General features: G+C 38.8%; 1 protein-coding gene across 2 annotated transcripts in view; it reads right to left on the bottom strand.

The window, feature by feature from the left end:
- The window catches only part of ZFAND3 (zinc finger AN1-type containing 3), a 138,417-nt gene extending 114,314 nt beyond the window's left edge, over positions 1 to 24,103 (bottom strand). Inside the window, exon 1 of one of the 2 annotated variants that reach the window (XM_080342658.1) lies at positions 23,507 to 24,103. In XM_080342658.1, the coding sequence (XP_080198784.1) occupies positions 23,507 to 23,577 (71 nt within the window). In that variant the 5' untranslated portion in view covers positions 23,578 to 24,103. The remainder of the gene's footprint in view (positions 1 to 23,506) is intronic. The other variant, XM_080342657.1, reaches the window with a different exon arrangement.
- Positions 24,104 to 24,505: the final 402 nt, after the last annotated feature.

Below are 24,505 nucleotides of genomic sequence, written 5' to 3'. Positions count from 1 at the left end.
CTTCAAGATGTTTGGGTTAAACATTCAACTTCTGAAGTGTTTGGAAAAACCTAAATAAATCAGGTAAAATTTACAAAGAGTTTAAGGAACAAACCAATAAAAACATAAATGTTTGGCAACACTTTTTTAAAAAAGCAAACAAGCCCTCAAAAAAAAAAACCCTACCACCAAAAAAACCACAAACACTGTAAGCAAGAGTTAGGCTAATGACAAACAGAAACATACAAAAAGAAAGACATTAACGTGAAGCTAGAGGAAGGTGGGATTTTTTTCCCCATAAATGTGCATCTAGATACAAACACAAGTAATTACAAAAGAAGCCATACACGAAGCATCCTCAGTTCAGAGAAAGATGACTTATGGTAAGTTGTTACCTACAGCTCCATTTATAGTTTATATCAAAGCAGCATCTTCTTTTCAGAGAAATGTTTGGTGTAAAACTGCTTTCTCAGGACATTCTAAGACACAATAGATGCTGGCCAAGAAAACTGCCTTCAGCTCTCAGACCCATCACTTGTTGTGAACAACATATGCTCTATAAAGCATCCCAAATCATCCCATTAAAAGACAAATGCCAAAGTTGGGGAAGGGGGGAACCCAAAATCTGCACAGTTAAGTCAAGAAACCCAGAATGAAATGGAAGTGCTTGAAAGGCCAGATACCAGAGGGAACATTGCAAAACATGTAAGTTTTGAAGCCTTTACACTAGGGAGCATCCAGCATCATGACACTTGTTTCTCTTCCTCCTACCCCTGAGAAGAATCTCTGCCTCCCCTATCAGTTGTAATCCATACACAACATCATCTTCATAATACCCAAACAATATTTTCCTTTAGGGTGCTGGGGTGTTTTTTTGTTGTTAGGTTGGGGTTTTTTAAGCCATGATCAAAGCATTAAGCATACAAATTATATTTTAATGTCTGAATACCTCGACCACCTCCTACATTTTCAATGTGATTTCTGAAATCTGAACTTGACTCAAGGCACACTGGCCAACTACATTTTCTTTCCAAGTAAAGGATGCTAGAAAGTTAATGACTCAATAATGTGGTGGAGTTCAGCAACTGGACTGCACATCTACGTGCTGCTTCCCTCAAATCCTATGACTCATGTGCACACAAGGAACAGCTGCCTCACCTTTGCACTTTATCCTGATACATTATTTCAAAACTCTTCTCAATTCTCCTTTTAACAGAAAAATGCTTCAAACACATTAAACTGGGCTAAACAGCTACACATTAAAGTACAGCACCACTGTTATAAACATTCTGAGCCCAAATCACTTCAGCCAGCATCCAGAATTTATGTGGCATAAAAAAAAAAACACCTTTACAATAAGGAAATGCTCCATGGTGTCAATGTGTTGCTTTTTCAAGCATTCTGAATGCAGATGCCTGAACTTCAAGAGCAAATACAATAGAAGTATTAGTATTTGAGATCTTCAGGAAGAAGCAGCACCTTAAATGTTCTACCCCAATTCTGGAGGCAGGGTTGGGGGGCGTGGGGGAGAGACAGGGGGAATCTGGTTTTCAAATCTGTTTTTCAGAAAACAGATTTAAAACCTGCCCATCTCTGATCTAACAGCAAATACTAAGTTATTATCTTCAATCTTCTCATTAAGTACTGTTAGTTCACAGACCTAGCTATTTGTGTTTCTGTAATTGTAACAATACAATTTAGTTCAAATACAGAACAACTAAGCATCAGTGAAGCTGCTTCAAAAACAGGATGAGGAGCATCCTATGTGTTCTTTTAGTGGAGAGTATTCTGGTCTTCAGCACCTGAACTCAACTGAATAAAAATGGCATATTGCCACTCTATTAATTTCTTCCACAGCAAAAACCAAAAGTCTTGAAAATAAGTACATGATAAAAGAACAACTTTCTGTAATGACAAAGTTGACCATATGTATGTCTATTGAACTGGATACAGAAAAAAAAAAAAAAAATCATTAGCAAAATCTAACCCAGTCCACCAATATTTGCCAATTACTAAGATAAATGACAATGTGATGAGGGGCAGGGGGGGCCATGTAATAAATTACAAAAAATTCTTAAAAGCCAAAATGAAATATAGAATAGTATATCTAAACACTCTGGTTTTGCTTTTAACATCTTCATCACAACAATTGGAAGGATTTTGTTCTCAGTCTAAACTTGACTAAATTGAGGCAAGACAAACTCCATTCTACCAGCTAAAGTATAAGGGACTAAAAAATAAACCATCACAAGGCTACTTATTCTGCTACCATGCCAGATTACATAGCTCTCAAATTATTTACTAACACAGGAGATAATACAAACTAATGTATTAGGTCATGATTAACACCAGAATACACACTTTTGCATTCCAGTTTTAGCTGTTATCTTCTAATCAGAGCATAGGAAAGCAAAGTTGTAGTTTTTAATGTCCACACTTTAAAAGACTGAAGATCTGAAATTTTCACCTGCACTTGTCTCACAGGCTTAAAGGACTCACTATTTGAAAATAATTTTAACTCACACTCATCACTGTAAAAGTTTCTATGCTGCTACTATAATCCGTGACAAGGAACAAACCACTGTACATAATTCCTTATGCCATCAGTCAGTACTGCTCCCAATCTACTACAAACATATTCTAATCACTTACCCACAGGTGTACTTCCAGCTACCACCCATTAAACCTGAAGATCCCCAGAGTTTGTTAAATTAGAACAAGAAGCATGAATATTAAACCCGTTGCTTATTTACTTGATTATCAGCTGAAAAGGCAGTCAGATCTACAACAATATTCTCTAATCAAAACTCAAATCTTAATTTTCTTGAAGGTATTAGGGTGCTTAAAAGCCAAAGAAATAACGCAGGTGTTGTGGTATGTACTCAACGAGCTGTATTCAACTACAGCCACCTTCTATCTTTTAGAAGTAAAGCTTAAGCATTCCTAAAATCACTTATTTTCCTGAGAGAATTTATCATATGAACTAGGTATGGGTTAAAATGAAAGAGTTTCCAAGAAAGACCAGCTGTGTCTCAACGTGTTCTTCACTAATACAGGAGGTTACTTAATAGTAAATATTCCACCTGTCTTGAGCACATTCTATGAAGAACTGGCAAATCGCTCCAGTGTCTAACTGACCTTCTCAGAGAAAGGAGCCTGAACTCCAAATCTCAGTTTAGTTTCCGGCTTAAAAAGCCCTCAGAACACTTTTTTAAAAAAATAAATAAACAAGCAAACAAATAAATAAATAAAAAATCAGACATGGCAATACAAAAAAGGCAAAGGGAGTCAGGGACAGACTGCACATGTGTCCCCACTTCCCCTTGGCCCTCGCACAAAGCTGAAGTCAAAATACTATAATGACAGTTTATTCAGTAAAAACTCTGATGACCCTATATGCTTTCAAATATACCATAGGCATAAGCACCTCAGGGGTTGTACCCATGACCCCTAAGGTGATGAGGCACCACAGAGAAGTACCTGCACAGGACAGACGTCAGCATAGCGCCTTTCTGCTGTGTTACAAAATCTGAGCTCTGCAGGTCTCTGCCAGTTTGCACTGAACATTTATAATTCTCTAGGGACTCTAACATCTGTGAAACACTTTTATAACTCAAACTATCAGCACACAAGGGTTCCTGCTGTTGTAAACACTGAATCAGCTGAACTACTAGAAACACTAATGAGAATTTACTGCATAAAGGAAATGTATTGCAGAAACAGATTAACACACTTCAGTACCAATGGATGAGTCACAGCAGGACTTGCACCAAGTTCAGATCAGCCCTCAGCTCTGTAAAATCCAAGTTACATCACAGCCCGCTTACATTTGTATTGCAAAGCTGCAGCAAATGCTGTCTGCAGTGGGCACTATTACATGGTAATCCAGCCTGCAAATAAATCTATAGGGAAGAAAAACCACTCACAAAAATCGGACAGTACTATTAAGAGCCTATCACCAGCACACAGAAACCAAATACATTAATTGATGTGGTGGTCTCGTAAGTTATTGATAGAAGGGGAAATGCTGAATACTATATTAAGAGGAATAGGATAAATCTTGTAACTTATTACAGGATTCAGTATCATATATGTAAAATAACCCAGAAAATTTCTCTAGTAAATAAAAGAAAATATGAGTAACCAACACAAAAATGTTTATATTTGCCTCCTTTTTATACTACATTATGAGAGTTTTGGGCTATTTTTTTCTTGCTTCTCTTTTTAGCGTACGAACTAACAAATCAGAAGGTGGGAGAATGAACACATTGGGAAATATTACCAAAAAAAAAAATCCAGGAAACCAAACATGAATACTTCATCTATTTAAAAAGTATAAGAGAGGCATTCACAAAATGCTTGAGCAATGCTAAAGTGAACAATACCATATATTCCAACTCACTTCCAGCTCCCTCACTAAAGGTTTATGAGAGTTCCCACGTCTGCTCTTCAGACTTTATTAAATTCAACAGGAGTGAAGAAATGGTTTGACAGTCCCAACAGCTCTACTGATAAAACAAATTTCAAAGCCTTTAGGTGTCTCCATATAGGCTAATACAATGGGGTGAGGGGAGGCAAAAGAGAGACTTTCTTTTGACAGTACTTTTTTAAAAACCTAAGTGAAGACCTCAGACTTCAACCAGCTGAAGCTTCAGACATCGGGATTAAATTTTTCTCAAAATTTAATTTGTGGGTCATCTGAGAATTAGAATTATCAGAGTTGATAAACACTGATAAAGCTTTTAATTTTCTATGCATCACACAAGAAATGACCAAATTTTGCTTCCCTATATCCTAAAGGTAAGACAAAGGTAATGACCAAAGGTAAGACAGCTTCTTAGCTAAAGACAACTATACAGATTAAATGTTTGAGGTAATAAGAAAGTACTAAGGCCCATGGTTTCAGTATAAGTGATATATATAAAGTATACATACATTTATAGAATATAAGAATATTGTTAATATCATCAACTTCCAGCTTGTGAAACCTGCTCTCTGGAAACCCTAAATTGACCAGAAATGGTACAAGAGACAACATGCTGCAATGGTCAAGCTCCTGCAGTCAGCTCTAATTTTAGTAACATAAGAGTACAAAATAATATGAAGATATATTGCTTAATAGCCATCTTCTCTGGACAACTTTCTAGATATACTTAAGAACCACATGGTTCTTTAAACCCTCACATTTGAAACAAAAAGCCTTTACATCATAAAAAAAGTTCTTCCTGGGGCAGGGTGGGGGGTGGAACCACACATGATCTCCCACCTCCCCCAAGAATTTCACACTATGGTTTCCTACTAGTTGCAAACCAGTGACCAACATTTTCCTAAAGCTTCAAGACACATACACAATTCTAGCTTGCATTTAACTAATTAATCTATCGTAGTTTACTCAGAAGCTACAGCAATGCAGCCAGTGTTGTTAGTGGTTTCAGAGGAACAAAGGTTATATTCATTTTTGTATTTTTGCTACTGTGCAAGAGAACCATAACTATACTACAGCAGCTTTCATTTTTCCTTTATAACACACTAAAACTGGTCACACAATGCAGTCAAGGTTTGTTTCTGCAATACACTGTGAACATTTGATCCCAGAGCACACAAGAAGGTCCAGAAGCCTCCTCAAGACTAGTGATAGAATGGTGCAAAGGGGAAAAAAAAGAAGCTTTTGAATGAACTGACTCTTTCCTCTCAGTTGCCAATGGGACAGATTGTCATATCTGTCTTTCCTTGTACTGCTTTCTGTTCCTAAAAGGTAAGTATCTTATTTCAAGTAATCAGTTTTAGTTGGAGCAAAAATGTACCTCAAGTTTGGTTTTTATTTGTTTTTTTTTAAATAAAGCACCCATGAATTGGACTGACCAGGTGAATATCTTGGTCTTCGCTCTTAAATGAAGTTTCCCTGATGTACAAAACAATGCTCTTTATTTATCAGGCCCAAAGGTTTTGAAAATTTTTATCATTATACAGCTGAAGGTCAGTGATTGTAGCTGTATTTCTGGTATTTACGGTATATAATGTGAAAAAAGTTGTAATATTTTATAGAAGTGTCTCAAATAATCCAAAGGCTGGTTATGGGAAAGCAGAACACCTCTAAAAACATTAGCCTTCTCTATAAAAGCTATTTTGTATGAAAGCTTTACATTGTATTGATATTGCATTTAGCTATGAAAACAGAATTTGTGTGGACGGCATAATACGTTTTCTTCATTACTGACATCTTCCAAGCTACTGAGGCTTTTGAGGTGGTATCGTATGCAGCATCACACCTTGGAATGTGAGAGCCTACAGCTTGTCTGGACTGAGAGACTATTTCTTACCCAGTGCAGCCATTCACATCTCACTGAAACTCAAGAGGCTTTTTTGGGTGCATGTAGCAATTGTTTATTATGGCAAAGACTGGTGGTGAAAGTAAAAATATCCCAAATTACTCTGAAGTTCATAGCATTGCATGTTAGACATCCATACTAATAACAGCTATTGCCCTTTTCGCTTTGCCCTTCCCCCTCTCCCCCAAATTTAACAGGAAATTATATGAATTTGAGAACCTGCTGATTCAGGACACCTGAACTTAGGTTATATTTTAAACACCTTTGTTTCCATCACATCATCTAAATTGTTCCCCTTACCCTGGTCAATGTGTTCACTAATCCTGTCTTGTTCCCTACTTCAAGCAGTTTACTTGATTGCCCTGTTTGGGGAAATCCTCCTGCTCCCAGGGCCTCGGTGCGCTGCCAACATCTGCCTTCTAAGGCACAGGGAAAGGGGATAAGGACAGCAGAAATTTTCCATTAGATACTTAAACATATTGCACAATGAGGCTGCAGAGAAACTTGTACAGGAATCAAAATGCAACAGGAGAACAGACCTACTCAATTTAGGATTTCCAATTTTTTCCCCTCGAACTTGTAGATAATTTTGTGGGCTCTAAACTTACTCATGCAACAAATCTGGATCTTTTACAGAGAAAAATAACGAATACCTGAAGTGATTTCCAACTCAAAACTGTTTGAAAATAGGTCAAATGACACAAAAATCAGGTATACTGCTACAGTGCCTGTCAAAGAAATCATCATAAATGGAATGTGAACATAATGCTGAAAATGTATCTTTCCCAGAACAGTTTGTCAGCAGAAATGATAATAAATTACTGTGGAGTGATGCATCTTACTAATGGGGAAAATATCTTTTTTTTTTTTTTTTTTTTTTTTTAAACACACAAGATAATTTCTGCTAGTAATTAAAAACAATTAAAAAGAGTAACCAGTAAGAAGTCAAAAAAACCCCAAAACTGCTTTATGACATTAAATAATTATTGTACATCTACAATGAAAATAATTACACTCCTGTCCACATCCATAGAAAAGCATTTCATACTGATGTTTAAAACACTAGTAAGTCATGATGTATTTATGGCTCATTTTCACATGTGCAAGCTACGGACAGAGCTATGGTTATTCTATTCTACGGCATTCCTTCATTTGAATGTTCTGAAATTTTACTACAAGACTGAATACGAACTACAGATTAAATATACAACAGTTTTTGCTCTGTTATCCTGCCAGTTGGGGAAACATTAGAATGTAAAATTGTATCATTTATTCCAACATGTAACTCATTCTAAGTTGTTGAAAACTGATGCAGTATTAAAAATATACAGACAAGTAATTTAAATGCTTTGAAATCTTTTATTATACTTGGACTTTCAGTGAAGGACACTTGGTTAAAAGAACTATGTTTGCCTTGTTTCCCAGGAAAGATAAAGTTATTTTTTGTTTTAACCTCATCGTGTTACTTTCAGGGCTTCTCTAACTAGCCCTCCCAGTAAATAAATCAAAACTTAACTTTCACAAGGAGAAAAAATAAGTTAGACCTATGTTACATGATCAGAATTCAGGTGGGTTTCTTTCAGTCTTAAGCTTTTCAATATTTGAAACGGTACACAAAGGCTGAACAATCTCAACGAGAGAAACCTTTGAAGCTGAAAACTGTAATACTCTCTAGGTTGAAAGTGTCCATTGATTCATGATCTCTATCAATGTAACTTGTTTCATTTTCATGCTCCAATATGTAGAATCAACTTTTAATTATTTTTTTCACAAATCTCTTTCAGCTGTATGCATTCCAGTACCATCCTCACTCCTCTTAATGCCATATGAGAGGCAAAATAAAGCCCGAGTCCTTTCTTACTGTTTGTCCCTGAAAGCTGCGAGTTTCATAGTACCCACCCACTGCAACAAAAACCTGTTCTGCACTTCCACAGAAATTTGGTTCAAATGACTACCTAGGGCTTGTACTGTGTATGAGCAACCCTGCCTTCTGCTCTCACCCAGGCACCATGCAAATTCTGCTCCTGTAAGGAGCAAGTGACATACCCAGTGGAGAGCTTTCAGCATTCCCCATAGACACCTTCCATTCATAAATCTCCCTTTATGTCTGCAATAAGATTGAAAACCAAGTTGTTTCTTATCTCCTATGCACTTTCCCCAACTTTATAACTACACTTCTGTAGCTGAACTCATTTGCACTTCTACTAGCCTCAGTATTTCCTGGTCCATATTGCATCACACTTCTCTTTTACCCAATTACTTGGAGAAGCAATTCCATTTTAGGATTTTGAACTATTCTAGTGCAGAACATTTGATTTATTAACGGTTGACAATTTCACATTATGTCAACTTGACAAATTATTTTTCCAGTTTAGGGAGCTTTTTGTGTCCCTAAAGTACAAACAAATATTTTCATATGATTGCTGTTCCAAATTCAGGTTTAGTAAAATCAAAGTTTTAATGAAAAATGTGTCTAGCTTATATTTCAGTCTCTCTGTTGCAGATCTGCAAAGCAGGGCGCACACAGCTAGCACTCACAAATAACAACAAATCATGTAAAGCTCAAAGAAACAAGAAGAAGGATTTTATTTAAAAAAAAACCCAAACCCAAAACAACAACAAAACAACTTACCAATTTTATAAACTCAGCAGTGCAGCAATACAAGAAAAGAGTTACACAATAATCTGCCAAAACATAAATAAAACCTGCTAATCTCATCTCTCAGCATCAAACTAATGAGAAATGCAACTAAGTAAACACTATGCATCCTAAATCACAGGGGGGGACAGTTAAGTGTTTAGCTTAATAATCAGACGTGCTATCAACAGCAATAACTCTTGTTTGGAAACAACTTCTGCATAACCAATCTGTTGAGTTAATCAGTGACCCACAAATCTAAGCTCCCAAATTTAACTGGCTCCATCTATATCAGTCCACTTCTGCATTTTAAACAGGCAAGTTCTGTTAATTAACACAATTTATTCAAGACAAGCACTAGCTTAGTCTTCTGAACTACATAAAGTCCATTAGCAGGCTGTTTGAAGTAAATTAATGAGGATCTCTCAAATATCTTAAATGTTACTCTCCAATATGCCACCTACTTCCTCAACATCTAAAGTAAACTTGTAGAAAGTACTGGTATTTACCATTCTACAATAGGTACCTTGCTTTGTCATTATACAATTGCACATAAGCAATGAGTTGGGTTTTTTTTTCCTGAAGAGTGAGAGTTTAAAGTAGTATGTGGAGAAGTTTGCAGTGTCTCCATAATTAACAAGACAGATCAAATTTTGTGCTGAGCCATTTGACATTTTCCTTATAAATTTATAACTAAAGCCTTTATGCAAGTACAGCAGATCTAAAATTTAATGCCTGGAGGACAGAGAGAATAAGGTCACCCAAAACTGCTATGTTTTATTCTCTGACAAAAATAAAAATACCTAGTTTTTCTCTTCTACTTGTGAGGACTCAGAAGAAAAAGGAAACTAAAGGAATAATCCAGATGTGAATGTGCTCTAACCTCTCCCCTTCCCACCTCCTTCAAAGTTTTGCCACAGCCTAAATTAATTACTGAGTGCAAACATTTGTGATAGCCTTTCTCAAGTTGTGCCTTGGAAGCTCGCCGTCAGGAGCTCTTATTCCACTGCTGTTCAGGTGAAAGACCCCTAAGTAAGACTGCAATGACTACTAAGGGCAGTGTGGACCAGCTGTATAGATAGCTCACTTTTCTCCACTAAATTAGTACTGGCCACCCAGCCACAAGAAATGGGCTGCTGAGAGTGACATTGAGCACATCATAGAGCAGAGAACAGCGCTTCCCAGAAAGGGGGCCAGATGGAAAGTTGGGATAAGATCCCCTGTTTCATGCATTGTGCCTTTCTCCCCTTTCGTACAGGACACTTCCCAGGTCTCAGGCAACTGCATTGCAATTACCAGCACAGGAAGAATTTAGCATGCACATTTTGCTTTAAAGTTCAAGGGTTTTAAACATCTAGTGAAAAACAATCCTTCATCCCACATCCTTCACCCTGTGACAGGAGAAGGAAACCTTTACACAGACTGGCATTTTGGATTTTCTATCTTCAGTGATCCAGATTAATGAAAACGCAAACTGTAATCTTCACAGTTGTCATTTTCACAAGGTAGCTTTTACTATTTTGTATCTAAAGTAGACAGCCTAGATTTATCTACGTGAACAAAAGCAAGGGTATCACAGCACTCACAGTAACCATTATGTTGTCTTCATTATTTTCCTATTTTGCAATAACACGGAGAAAATGTGGGAACAAGCCTCAACTACTTATTTTCCTCTACTAATCAAGACTGAAGGGATAAACTCCAATAAATACACCTATTCCACCTAATTCAGACAGTGGGAAATGATTTTATATGTTTCATTTGCACACATGCACGGCAAACAGTACAGGCTTTTTCATTAGATCAGCTTTTGATGCATTTCTGAAGGTAAACTTGGGTAAAGGCACAGTAACCAAGCACAGAGTGAGCGTTAACAGTAGGTAATAAAAATGAGCCCCATAACGTTACCTCATCCTGAACTCTCATCCAAACTGTGTAACCTTCTCAGTATACAAGGCAAACAAGCAAGATTTAACTACCTAATCACTCTGACAGGCTGCAGCTGCAAACTGCAACTCCTCCACCTCATTACCTATGTCAAATTAATGTTGAACCCTAAATACAAGCAGGAGTTAAAATGAGTTTTAAAAATTAAGAAAGTAAGCAGCATGATCAACTGCATTATTCAATCATCTCTAGTCTCCAGGAAAAATACAATTAATATTTCTGTGATTCTGCTTGACTTTGAGCTTTTAATCGTACAGCTATGCACCTTCTTCAGCTGCATCCTTTACCATGGAAGGCCCCTTCTGAAAGGAGACCACGCAATCTTCTCCCACTCTCCGCATTCACCAAAGCATCACAGCAGTCTGGGAAATTAAGTGGGAGGTATGAGAAACAAAACTATCTCCACCTATGAAATTAATGAATAGCAGATACATAAACTCTGAACTTCACATATATTGTTTACTTGCCCCCTTACTTATCAGTACTTTTACTTAACACCTACCCCCTGTAATCAGTAGACAAGCAGATGAAAATGTTGGATCTTTAGCTACACAAGTATCACTTTTCTCGTGTCAATTTATGCATAAGTTTTCATTCCATTACAGGAAGGTAAAATGCTATCTATATCCCTTCATAAAAAATGTTTACACTTGCCTAATCCAACTAGTATCAAAACAAATTAAAACACATCTGTACCCATCTTTGGATGGCACAAATTGAACTAGCAGCTTGTATCTTTCGTGGTAAGAATAACACCACATTCAATGTTCACTACATTTCATCCTACATGATTTTAGCAGAAACAGTAGTATTTGAAAAATACCCACAAATAAACAGCTGAAAACAAACATACATAAACATTAAGTGAGCCTGTATGTCCAGCTACATGGCAGAAGACATGTATCTTTCATGTCTTAAGAGTAGCTTTGTTGCAGCCATGATGACCTAAGGATATAGGCAAAACTGATTTTAAATACAGAGGTGATATCTAAGTATATACTTGAAAAAGTAGACCAGCTTTCCCCACGTACTGAAGAAAAGCACGTGTCTCCGTCTCCACAAGCTGGTCTACTTTTTCCAGACTAGGTACTCAGTTGTGCTACTAAAAATGTAACATCTGCCTTCAGAATTTGTCCTGCATAGATGAGGGACAAGAAAGCTAAGCAGAAGAAAGGAAAGCACTGCTGATTAACCAGCTAGTAATAAATCCCAAGATGAACATCACATACATAATTTCTCTTACTCTCTTTTCCCACTGCCTTCACAGACACCCGAAGAATACAAGTCTTTGGAGGTACTCTTTGTGTCACAATCTTACTACATAACCTTAAAAAGAGTACAAAATCATTTGTACCACTCTGGTTGAGTGGCTTTAAGTAGTCCTCAAAAAGAATTTAAGAAAAAAAACCATCAAGATCACCTCTAATTTTATTGTTATGACATTCATACCAGGAAAAATACTATTATAATAGTGAGTTGTGTTCAAATGGAAAATGTTTATTTTATAGCTGTTTTACCTTGAAAATTAATAAACACACAGGAGCACTTAAAAAAAACACAGAGGAGCATTCTTCTGTTATACAGTACGTCATTAGCTAAGAATCCATGTACATGAGTGCTTCAGAGTAAGTCATTTCAGTTTACATAATTCTGTATCAAAAGTTGCAAAGAAATTACAGTTCTCTGTGTGTGTATATATATGTACATATATATTTATAAAAGAAACACCACACACACGGTCAACATTTCCGACCACAACATAAAGACCACTTAAAAGCACTTCTTTATTAAAGTTTGCAACAAACATGTTGCTAACAGAAGTCAAAAACCCACTACTAAATCAGTAAATTGAAATAAATAATAAGGACAGAAATAATGTTAATAAGAAAGCAGCTACATCACTTCCTATCTCAATAGCATCTGGCAGTGTGCTGGGAACCTGATCTGAAGACACACAAAAAAAAGAAACCAAAATTACAGCAACCTCTGAAAGCTGTAGGTTTAAGTTTCTCAAAGCCCTGGTCTATTATAGTTCTGTTTAGTTTGGGTTTCCAATTACAACAGTTTCAAAAGCAACCAGTAATTTCGGTTATTTGAATTTCAGATGCACTTCACAGGACATGTCAGCTCAGGCAACTGAATTCTAACCTGTAATGCCACAGTTCTTGTTATGCAAGTAAGTGATGGAATTTCCAGTACTTTATTTTGAAAGAATGATGTAACACATCAGTTTAGTTTCCTATGTAACGATATACATGACTGTGTTTTTCTTTTACCTTTTGTATCTGTCTTGACAAGCCACTCCACCAGGACAGGAAGTGTTAATTATTCACCAGAAAGATTTCTTGTCTTTCCTGAATTAGTCACATGAGAACATTAATAGTCAAAGGAGAGACTGCATCACAGAATAATGGATAATAATGGGGTCCTATCTTCAAGAGAGCGCTGCAAAGCCACCTGAGACTTGCAGATGTGTAATGCAGGCGGTTCTTGCTTTTCTAATTGCATAGCAACTCTTCTGATTGAAAGACACTTCCTCCACCCACCACAAACACTTCCTTCTACATGAGCACCCATGGAAACAACATGCCAACAGGTCAATATTGTCCTAGAGCAAGTTTGATTTAAAACAAACACCGCTCTCTAAAGGACAGAGGTGGAGAGGCTGTAAAAACTCCTTTCTACCAAGTCTTTCATTCAAGGCTCCTAAAGCACAAATTAAACAAAGAGTGATACAAGATTTACTAATGAAGGAAAATATGCAGAGGGAAAAGCAGGGGCTGTCACACAGTGCCTCAGGAGCAGAAGTAATAATAAATGCTTTCCAAACTTAAACGCCAAGTAGAGAACTTTTTTTTTAAAAAAAGAAAAAAAAAAAAAGAAAAAAAAAAGGAACATTCTACCACCCTTATCTTTATGGGTTTACAGTCTCTAAACTCTTGTAATAAATGTAAGATATAGCTAAAAAAATCAGCATCAGAAGATGTCTGTATATTTAGAATAGAGTACTCAAGGAGGAATGTGCCCATTGTCCAAAATAAAAACAATTGCTAACAAACTACAGACAAAAGAAGACTGTCCAGCGACATTCAACATTTCAATTTCTAACATCTAACTAACTCTGGAAAAGATATATACTCTGAAATAAACATGTCAGAAGTATAACACTCCACGTATTCCACAACACGAGAAGTTACAAGCAACAGAGTTAGTCCACTTCTTCAAATCAAGTGAGAAGTCAATTCGTTCCATCTTAAGTTAATTATTATTTCCCAGGCAAGTTTAACTTCAATTAGTTGGCAATGAAGTATTAATCACAAAGCTCTAATGCCAAGAAAATATATTTGCAATATTTAAATACTATTGTTAATTGCTTTATTTTGAAAGCTCAAAAATGAGTTAATACCTAGGGAAGTTACTGAGTATATATGGATTAAACCTAAAAGCCATTCAGCAGTTATAGCACAACTCACCGTCCATCCACATACCTGTGCAAAAATAAAATAACATTTCAGCTGTCTCAAAGAACTACTTTATTTTAAATCTTCTGAAATGTTGAGCATTTCTAAAAATCAAATTGACATCCTTTCCATATCAATTTTCTGATTAAAAACTTAATAATTACACTCATATGCTTGCAAATAAAATTGAAGAGAACTTATAATATAGAAACATACAATGTTAAAAATGCTTTCACTAATTTTGTCCTTCACTGTACAGAAGCGCACAGTCGAAAGGTGATTCTAAAAATAGAAATTATTAGATTTTAAATTGATCAATATGTTAATAATTCAGGGGAACACTTGAAACCTATCTGCATGAATAAGCAAACATTAGTTAACACATGGACAATTTTAGAAGCCATTATTGTCTATTAGTTCACTGAAGGAGATTACAAAAAAAAATATAGTAACACTAGGACATTAAACAACGAACAAGCATTACTGCATCCAACAGTAATGCCTCTTCTTGCAAACTGGTATCAGCAATACCTGACCTAAGATTCCCTTTTCTCCAGCTAAAAATGAATTTCACAGAGTAATATTGGATATCTGTTAAAGAATATTTCAAAAACAATTAATTGATTATCAAAAAGCTAGACTCCTTAATATTGAGGTATCTGGGACAAAAATAGCACCTAATCAACAATGAGAAGGACAACACAATTTCCAACAGTGAGGGACTCTTGCTTAATGACACCATTTTACCTACTGTATATATGCAACTTCCCATGAGACACCTCCAACAACTTATAATTAGAGATCAAAATGCTGCTGTTATGACGACAGGGCTGATCTCAGTCATATTGTGAAGGCCAGTTGTGTTTTAGCAATTAAGTCAATGAGGACACAACTTTGGATTCTGCTTTTCTAGGTGCACAACCAGGCAGTTATCATGGAACTAGTCTGCCTTTTTTTTTTTTTTAAACACTGCTTCTAATCAAGCATTGTGATCCTTCCTTTTCCCCCTTCTTTAGGTGCTTAGTAATTAAATAGGACTTCTGCATTCAAACAAGCAAAATTTAAACATACATATTAGTAAAATTTGAGGCCCTCAAATTAACTCGCCCAGCATCTGATACTACATAGACTAAAGAGCTAGAAGCTAAAGACAGTAATCATCAAATAACCTCTTTTTCCCTCAGTTTGTCTGACTGCTTTTTATTTTAGGAAAACTAGTTTTTAGCTCTATTCAATGTTTCTCATTACTTCCGGTCACTCTCTTTAATTTACACCAAACAAACATTGGAAATCCAAAACAACCAAGGTAAATTTTTTAAAGGACATAATGCCAATGAAAGTCATTTTCAAAATAAATTCCCTTAGACCACTAATAAAAATAATAAGACATTTAGAAACTGAAATTTATCTTCCTCCGACTGACCTACATTGTTCAAGTTCAGAGCATGCATATGGTGGCCAGATAAAACAACAGGAAGTGAACCAGATACCTACAGTTCTTTCATAAATAACATAGCACAGCAGTCCCAGCTGCCAGGAAGACCCCAAAGAACAGGTTAAACGTACAAATCCATCAAAAATTTCCTAATACAACTTCTCTGTACAGGCAAATACTGCACTTACCATGATGCTACTGCTCAGATGCTATTAACAGAGAAATTGAACATACAACTGCAAATGTCTTCATTCTTCAGTTCATGGAATATCAAAACTCTTACTGTATTTTCCTGAGTACAGGTAATGAATAACTGACAGTGAATGGAGCGAGGTATTACAATACACTGTTCAGCTTCCAGGTTATAAGATTTCAGAAAAATGTGTTTTAAAAAAAAAATGTTTTAAGTTTAAACCCTGCACTCCTTAAGCATATAAAATTCTCATCAGTTCAAAAAAAACACTCAGTCCCTATTATGGAAAAACAGAACAAAACACAAAAAAAAAAAAACAGCGTTACTCAAAATCTTAAATTAGTAGACAATGGCTGGGCATTTTTGCAGAATCTAAAAAGAAGAACCCACTCCTCCTATATGTTAACATCATCTATAAAGTCTGAGAACATTGATCATGGTCATCCACACAAAGGCTTCATTTTCAGAAAGTGTTTTTCAGAATCACTTTGCATTCACTGCATGTAGTGTCCTCACTGGTATTTTCTTGCGTGGATTTCTCCATGTCCTGAGAAGGTATCTTTCTAATATCTGCAAATACAAATCCAGCACCTAGAGTATTCATTTCATGCTGCAGCTATCACCTGCTTTTTAATTATTTTTTCCAAAACAGAGACGGAACTTCATGCAAGTGAGCCCTGCCTAAACTGAATAGACAGGAAGGATTTTTGCTATTTGAGCAAAAGAGGAGGGGAAAAGAGGCAGAACACGACAATGTAATTTATCCGCCTAAACTGAATATGAAGTTAACCTCCAAGATCCAAATAAGGGTTTCACAATAATCAACATCAAATACTGCCTGAAAACATTCCCGAGACATTTGTGATAACACAAGTAACAGATAATCAGTCAGTCAGTCAGTCAAGGCCGCATACTTGAAGAGATTGAGAACAGTGGCATTTTAAACTTCAAAGAATATAAGCAATATTTCACTGAAAAATATATCACATGCATCATTCCCATCAATTGCCTCTAAAAAAGCCTGTGTCTATTTATATTCACAAACTTCTAATTTAAAATAATTTTAAAACCAAATAATAATCTGCAGAGTATGCTAGTGAAAATATTCAAGTCAAAACCAAACATCTCCAATGAATATATCCACCAAGGATCACCTTTGAAGTTAACGCTTTCCATCACTGATTTCAATACCTTAAAGGAAAGACTGGGTCATGATGCCTCCAACATTCTGAGACTTCAACAGTTCTCCAAGCCCAACATGCACCAACAACATTATCACTTTTGTGGAAGTCTCATGTTGAAGTCATTGCAATTTACCCAGTTAAGAAGAGCAAGGGTTATTTCCTTAAAACTGATACCTATTTCTGAGAACCCAAAGCATGCTCCATTAAAAAGCAATACACAAAACACAACTTATCTGTCCTACCATAAAACAGTTGAACATTTTACTAATTAGTGTTATAACAGATATCGCATAGCACTAACTGTGGGATAATCATTAGCACTGTCCAAATCACAATACCTTCAACTAATCAGTTTACAGAAGACATGAAGAAGATGCATGACAGGAAGACTGTAAGAAACCTGGAAGGTGACCTATACACAATAACTTTTAACTCCAAGCTTCAAAAAGCAGCACACAATCTACTTCTTTCCTTTTAGCCCCACTTTAAGAGCAGTACTTAAAACACTAAATTTCATTCTGACCAACAAGGAAGCTGCAGTTACACTGAAAGCTGCTGGATACATCTGTCCATAACTAGCCCTGCATCCATCTACAATTAGAAAATATTTCTAAAACATTTTATTTAAACCATTAATTTATTCAAAATCTTTAAGCAAGTGTTTCTTTTCTCAAATTCTAGCTTAACTGAAAAAGTGAACAGACATTTTTAACCAAGCAGGCCTATTTTTGGTTCTTCTTCAACGAAACACCCTCATACACCAGCTGCTCAAATTTATTCACTCCTTACAACTATCACACAGCCAGATTCAAAGAAACAAAATCAATTACTTTTTTTTTTTTCATAAGGAGAATGGTCAAATTATGGAACTACTTGCTGCAGGACGTTGTGAGGGTCAAGAGTATATAGGGATTCATAAAAGTCATTATGCAAATTCACACAAAAATAGGCAAGACCTACTAAGCCATAAATCTATAAAACAGAGGACAACCTTCTGTCAGACTGCCAGAAGCAAAGGAGGAATATCAAGATAAGCATCACTGCATGCTTGCTCTGTCCTTATGCTTATTCCCTCAGCATCACTTATCACCCAAATCAGAAACAGGGCTGGATGCATCTTTAGTCTGATCCAGAACAACTGTTTTTCATTAAATAAGAAAATTGCCTTTCTGTTTTGGCTATTCTATTAAGTACTGAAAAAGAAAGTACTGTTTTCACATGCCTAGAAAACAGCTTATTACAGTTAAAGTATTAAATCCAGTTCATCTGCTTTTACTTCGAGTGCAAATAACCCCTGTTCCTAAAGGTAAGCTTCTGCAGCAAATAGCTCTGTTCCAAAATGTGGTACCTTGCAACTGCAACTGTATAAAAAAGGTGAAAAAAACTTTTTACCTTACTTGAGATGCTTTTCAAGTTGTATTAAGACTGAGAGAAATCACAAGAGCCTCACAATTTATCATTCTTTATCCTGCATATTCTTGTTCAAGCAGGGAACATGACAAAGTCCAATTCCACACACCTCCCTCCTCTGTCCTCAGATGGAAGCTTCTTTATGTCTCATAATTCTCAATATCTTCTAAAAATTAACATCCAAGCAAAGAATTTCAGTGTCTCTCCAATACCTGTTATCATCCTCTGTAGCACTTCTTAGGAAAACTTGTAAATAAATCAATTCCTGAGACTCTTTGTTTCTGTCAGTGAAATAACGTTCCCTTCTAACATCTATTATGAGATTAGAAAGTATTAATTAAAAGGACATTCACTGGGAGTTCATACGGAATGAACACCTGTAATCACCAAAAAAAGGAAGGAAAAGACTAGTCAGAAATTCGGCTTTTTAATGGCATATATATAGTCATTATTTGTTTAGAAGCTAAAAGCAAGCTTTGGTGATATACAGTCACAAACTAATCATGCTTATGTTAAATGATTCACCATTTGATCAAGTGTTTAGTTTTAGTAAACAAAATTGAGAAAAGAGCCAGCTTGGCATGGCAGGGACCTGATGATCCATACGTGACTGGAAAATCCAGACTCAGAAATAAATTCTGGATTGGGCCTGGACAGAATGCTTGGGGCACAATGTCTCATCACACATATGATGCATGCAGTGTCAGAGAAAGGCAGAACAAATGGTAACATCCTGCAAAAACCCTGCTGGCATGTTCTCAAACAATATTGCCATCAGTTTTAGCTGACTACAGTACCTTACAGTTGCCAGAAATAAGATGAGATGAAACTAATCATACTGTGTTTTCAATCAACTTCCTGCTGGCTGCCACCATTTCAAGAATGGAATTCATTTGTTTTGTGTCCATTAACATATTTCTTTCTTTTCTGGTTCTAGGGCACTGAATGCAATGGTATGATATCAGTCTGGACCATAAGAAAAATAAAGAGCAGTCAGTACAATACAAATAGAATTGTAAAAGGATTATCCTCTCTGACATACATTCACAGTATATGCTTCTACCAGCCAAGGAGTATTTTGGCTTATAAATCTCATCTATGCATATAACCACTTTAATAGTAAAAGCCCCAGTCCTTTGATGAGTTATACGCAAGTGAAACCTTTGTGGAGTCCTTTAAAAGTCAATGGGGAACTGCCAACATGTAGTTCATTAAAGGAATATGCCTCATCTCTAATAAGCAAAATGGCTTAACTGGAATATATATATAGTAATATTTTCATGTATTTATTAACTTAGAGCTGAAGATTTCATATAATTCCATAAAGCGAAACAGGTTTCTGAAATCCACAAATCTAAGAAAAGAAAAAAGAAAAAAACAAAAACACACCAAACATTACACGGTCTGTCAATCAGAAAAAGAAGAAAATTTTTTCCAGATCATAAGAATGAGAAGCATAGCATAGATTCTAGATGAAGTAACCTAAAATAACAGCTTGAATATTGCACCCTTTCCAACCTTTGTACACTAAAACTATTCCAATAAAAAGCAAGATAGCTGCAACGGACTGAAGTTTAAGATATAAAAATAGGTAGAAAGGGGAGCAAAATATTTCCAAACAGTAAGTCGTGTGAATTTTTCATTAAAAAAATGACTACAGATGAGGTTTCCCCACTGAGATTATCTGGGTAACTGAAATGATTTTGTAAAAAATACATATCTTGTCAGCGCTCCATCTGAACTTTACATGAGCATAAATGACAAACTGGACATTCTAAGAAGAAGGGCAAGTCTGCAGAAGATTTAAGGATGGATTCCACGATCTTCAACAAAAGGTAAGCAAACGTTAGCTGTTGACCTTAAGCAAATGTTTAAGAAGTTCTGAACAGTCTCACTCAAGTCCCTTCTTTCAGCTGTTCATTTTTTAGTCTCTTAGATCTTGGAACATCAAGATGTTAGCAGTTTTCCAGTCACTAGAGATTCTTGAAACCTACAGGGTCTGAATTCCTAATATAAATCCAAGCATTTTAAAAGAAGAATCCCTCCAACTTTAATGCAATAGTACATACTAGTCTTCTCCTGTAATCTCTTTGCATGCCACGACTATCAACGCACACACCTCAGGAACTCCTTGTATCAACTGTTCACAAATAGGCAAATTTTAGCCCAGAGACACACAGTTTACTTCATTTTTAATGCTTCTTTCAGTATTTTCCTTAATGTTTCCTATCTTTGTGGATTATTGCAGAAAGTGTACATCTTACTGCAAACAGTCCTGGCTAAGTATTACATAAAGTCAATTTAAAAAAAAAAAAAAATCACCACCTTTTATACTTGGCATACCTTTTATACCATATTGTTATATTGTTTGACCCATTGACACCGAATTGTTCTGCTACCTACATAGTACAGGCTCACTGAAGAACAACCACGAAAGCATTCTCGAACACTGGACTGATAGGGACCAAGAAACAGAAAGCAATACTATTCCTTTACATTATTTACAAATTTCATGGAAACCACAACATTAAATTACCAGTTTCAGAACTTTTCGTAGCCTTAAATGTCCTGCAGATAACGGGCAATTATGGCCCTGTTATTCCAATATGTGACTCGACAGACATATAAAAGTAACACAAAAGTCACAGATAAGACTCACCCTGATAATAACCCTAGCTGGCAGCTAGAACAGCGGAATTCCAACTTCAGATGCATATAAGTCTTTCTGCTATGATGATTTACTTTCTTCAGAAAGCTGGTATAAAAGTATGACCCCTTAAATACTCTTGCCAATGCAACTTCACTAGAAGGGCACGTCTACACAGATTTACCAGCGAGCCTTTTCAAGCACTAGCAAGGCCTAGGTAAATAAGGACAAGACACTTAGGTGTCTTCAGGACTGAAAAGTACAACAAATCATCAAACTATGGAAGCTGACAGCACAGTTTTGGTTTTTGTTGGGTTTTGTTTGGTTTGTCACTGTGTGTTGAAATGTACCTGACATCCACTTGAAGAAACTGAAAAACAGATTAATTTATTCACTGTACTGGTAGAGAAAAGGAGCTTTTTTCACAGTGTTGTTTTTCAAAAATATCTTACAAGAAACACTACTGCATGGATGACACCCTGAGGAAAAAGAGGAAAAAAAAAAAAAAACCAAAAACTCACACTTGGATAGCTGCTTGTGCAAAGGAAACAGATGTTAAAAAAAACAAAACAAAACAAAACAAAAAACAAACCCAAACTTTAAAGGCAATGGGTTTTCTCAAAAACCTCCTCCCTCCATTAAGCAGATCCTTGAACACGAAGCACCAGATTTTCTTCTCATTATCACAACACACTGAACTAGCCAAGAAGTTCAGCCCAACAAAAAAGTTCACTTCCAGCTTTCTGCAACTCTTTCACATCAGTATCATGTTACAGAAGTCAGTATGCTACATTGGAGATAGCAGCAACTTGCTTTCCTCTACCTTACAGAAAACATCAGGCTCAAATATGGGAGCCTAGCAAAACAAAAATAAACAAAATTGTACTGTATATTTATAATCTGTCTTGCAAGATCACTCCCAGCAGGGCAATGGCATTTGTTGAAGTTCAGGCTTCTGTCATAACTCAAAATGGGATTTCACTTAAAATCCTGCCAATCCAATAAACCAACCAAATGTACAGTGACATCACTAAATCACTCTCATTGCATCTCTTTCCTCTCAGCCCCCACGCCCCCAGAGTACCTTAAATTGTATGACATAAATCCCAAGAACATACAGTCACAGACAAGTGTAAATCTCAGGTGGGCACTCAAAAGTCTATTTAGTCACATATTCTTTGAACTTTCCATAAATAAGAACATTAGGGACCAATGTTTCTGTGACATTCATTAAAGGCACTTTATGATCATGTGTATCTGCCAGTATACCACCTGCCATGATATATTAAAAAAAAAAAATAAAAAAAATCATTGAATGGAACATCTTCAACACACATGACCCCAGAGCTGAGAGGAGTTCAGCAAGGAAGAGGCTTACTTTTTTTCACCTTTGGCAAACAAGAATGACCCTACTTCCTTCTTTCTAAAAGAGGATCAGACAACAGCTAACAAAGACCTTATCTATTATGAACCTCCCTGCCTTTGTAAGGTGGAGAAAAAGGTTTATTTTTGTCCTTAGCCTTTTTCCTTCATTAGTTATCCTGCCCTGAGCCGCGCGAACATAAGTCAGATCTCCCCATGCCCGGGCGCAGGGCAGTGATGTGTCGGGCACCGCACTCCAGGACGCCAAGCCGGGCAGCCAGGGGCCCGCATTACTCATCTGCGCCCATGAGGAGCTGAAGGCAGGCCCCGGAGCGCGGCCGGCAGCCCCAGAGGACAGGCAGCCGCTCCAGGAGACCTGCGTGCCTGGGGAAGCGAGCAGGCCTCCCCCCGCGGAGCTGCCGGGAAGGCCGCCGCCGAGCTGCCCGAGCGGCGGGGGAGGCCGCGGGGTCACCGCCCGCGGCCAGGCCGGCCCCCCCGGCGCCCGGGGGCAACGTAGCCACCTCCCCCCCCGGCTCACCCGCTGCCTCTAAGCCAGGAGCCGCCGCCACCCTCTCCCGGGCCCCCCGGGATGCGGCACACCCCGCCAAGCGCCTGGAGGCAGGGGGACAGCCCTCTCCCCCAGCGGGCACCCCCTGCGGCCCGCCTGGCAGGGGCCAGCGGCCGCCCCCGCCCCGGGGCGAGCTGCGGGCTCGGCTCCCATGACAGGCCCGAGCCCAGGGCTACGATCTGGCCTGGCGCCCCAGCCGGCCAGTCCGCCAGGCCAGGCCCAGGCCCTGCCCCCGCCCGGCCCTGGCCCCCCGCCGCCTCGCCCTTCGCCTCGCCGCCCGCCCCCCTCCCCGCGCCGGGCCAGGCCCGGCCGGCTCCAGCCCAACCCCCTACTCGCCCGCGGGTCTCACTTACCCCCAGAAGCCGCAGGGGCAGCGCGGTGGCAGGCTGGGCGCCTTGCTGCGCTCGCTGCCGGCGTCTCCCATGGCGGGGCCGGTGCGCGGGGCGGCGGCAGCGGCGGGCGGGGGGGCACGGGGCTCCCAGCCGGGATTCCAGGCCGGTCAGCTGGAGCCGGGCGCGACCACTGGGGAGGCGGTGAAGGGGAAGGTGCGGGAGGGGGACGGCCGCGCCCTACCGGCCGGGCCCGCAGGGGAGTGGGGACGCGGCGCGCAGGTCTCTGCGGCGGCCCCTCCCGCCCGCCGGTTTCTGTGACGACCTCGCTATCGCAGCGGGGCGCGCCCGCCCTCCCCCGCCGCTCGGCCCCTGACTCAACAATGCGTTCCCCCCTCCGGCGGCGTGCCTCCCCCCGTCCTAAGCGGGATGGTTTCGCCAATCTACTGGATTAGCTGGGAGTGGTATATACCATAGCCCATCCCCGGGGGAAGTTGGGTTAGATCGGGGGCGAGAACTAGAAGAGACGCAAATTTGGAAGGCACCTATAAACTCGAGAAGGCAATTAATTTCTCTGTGAGGAGGCTTAAAGGGGCTGAGGCCTGCAGAGCTACCCGGAGCTGCCGCCCTCTTTTGCCTCTACCTACATGTTGGGCACATAGTGGTACGGCCAGGGTAGACCGGCGGGGTGGGGGTGCCGGTGCTGGTCGCGCATGCGCGGAGGGTCTTCGACACGGAAGTTGGTCGGTGGCGAACGGGTTCCCGGGGGCCGCCTCCGTGCAGCCCTGGGTGGGGGGGCCGGGCGAGTCCGCACCCTCCAGCCTCCCGGACCAGGACCTGTCCGAGCCGCCGGGCCCCAGGCTCTCGACCGGGAGCTGCCGGCCCGGTGTGCCGGGAGGTGGGCGGCCTGTGCGCACTCCGCGTCTCTCACGGGCGGGTGGTCGCGGACCGGGCCTTGTTCTCTGTGAATCCCGTTTTCCGTGCCAGGCCTGCCCGCTGCGAGCTGGGAGGGAAGGCCTGGAG

The sequence above is a fragment of the Nesoenas mayeri genome (genome assembly GCF_963082525.1).
Source record: "Nesoenas mayeri genome assembly, chromosome: 3".
Lineage (NCBI taxonomy): Eukaryota > Metazoa > Chordata > Aves > Columbiformes > Columbidae > Nesoenas > Nesoenas mayeri.
Note: the sequence above shows the minus strand (reverse complement) of the source record. Positions and strands in the feature narration are given on the sequence as shown.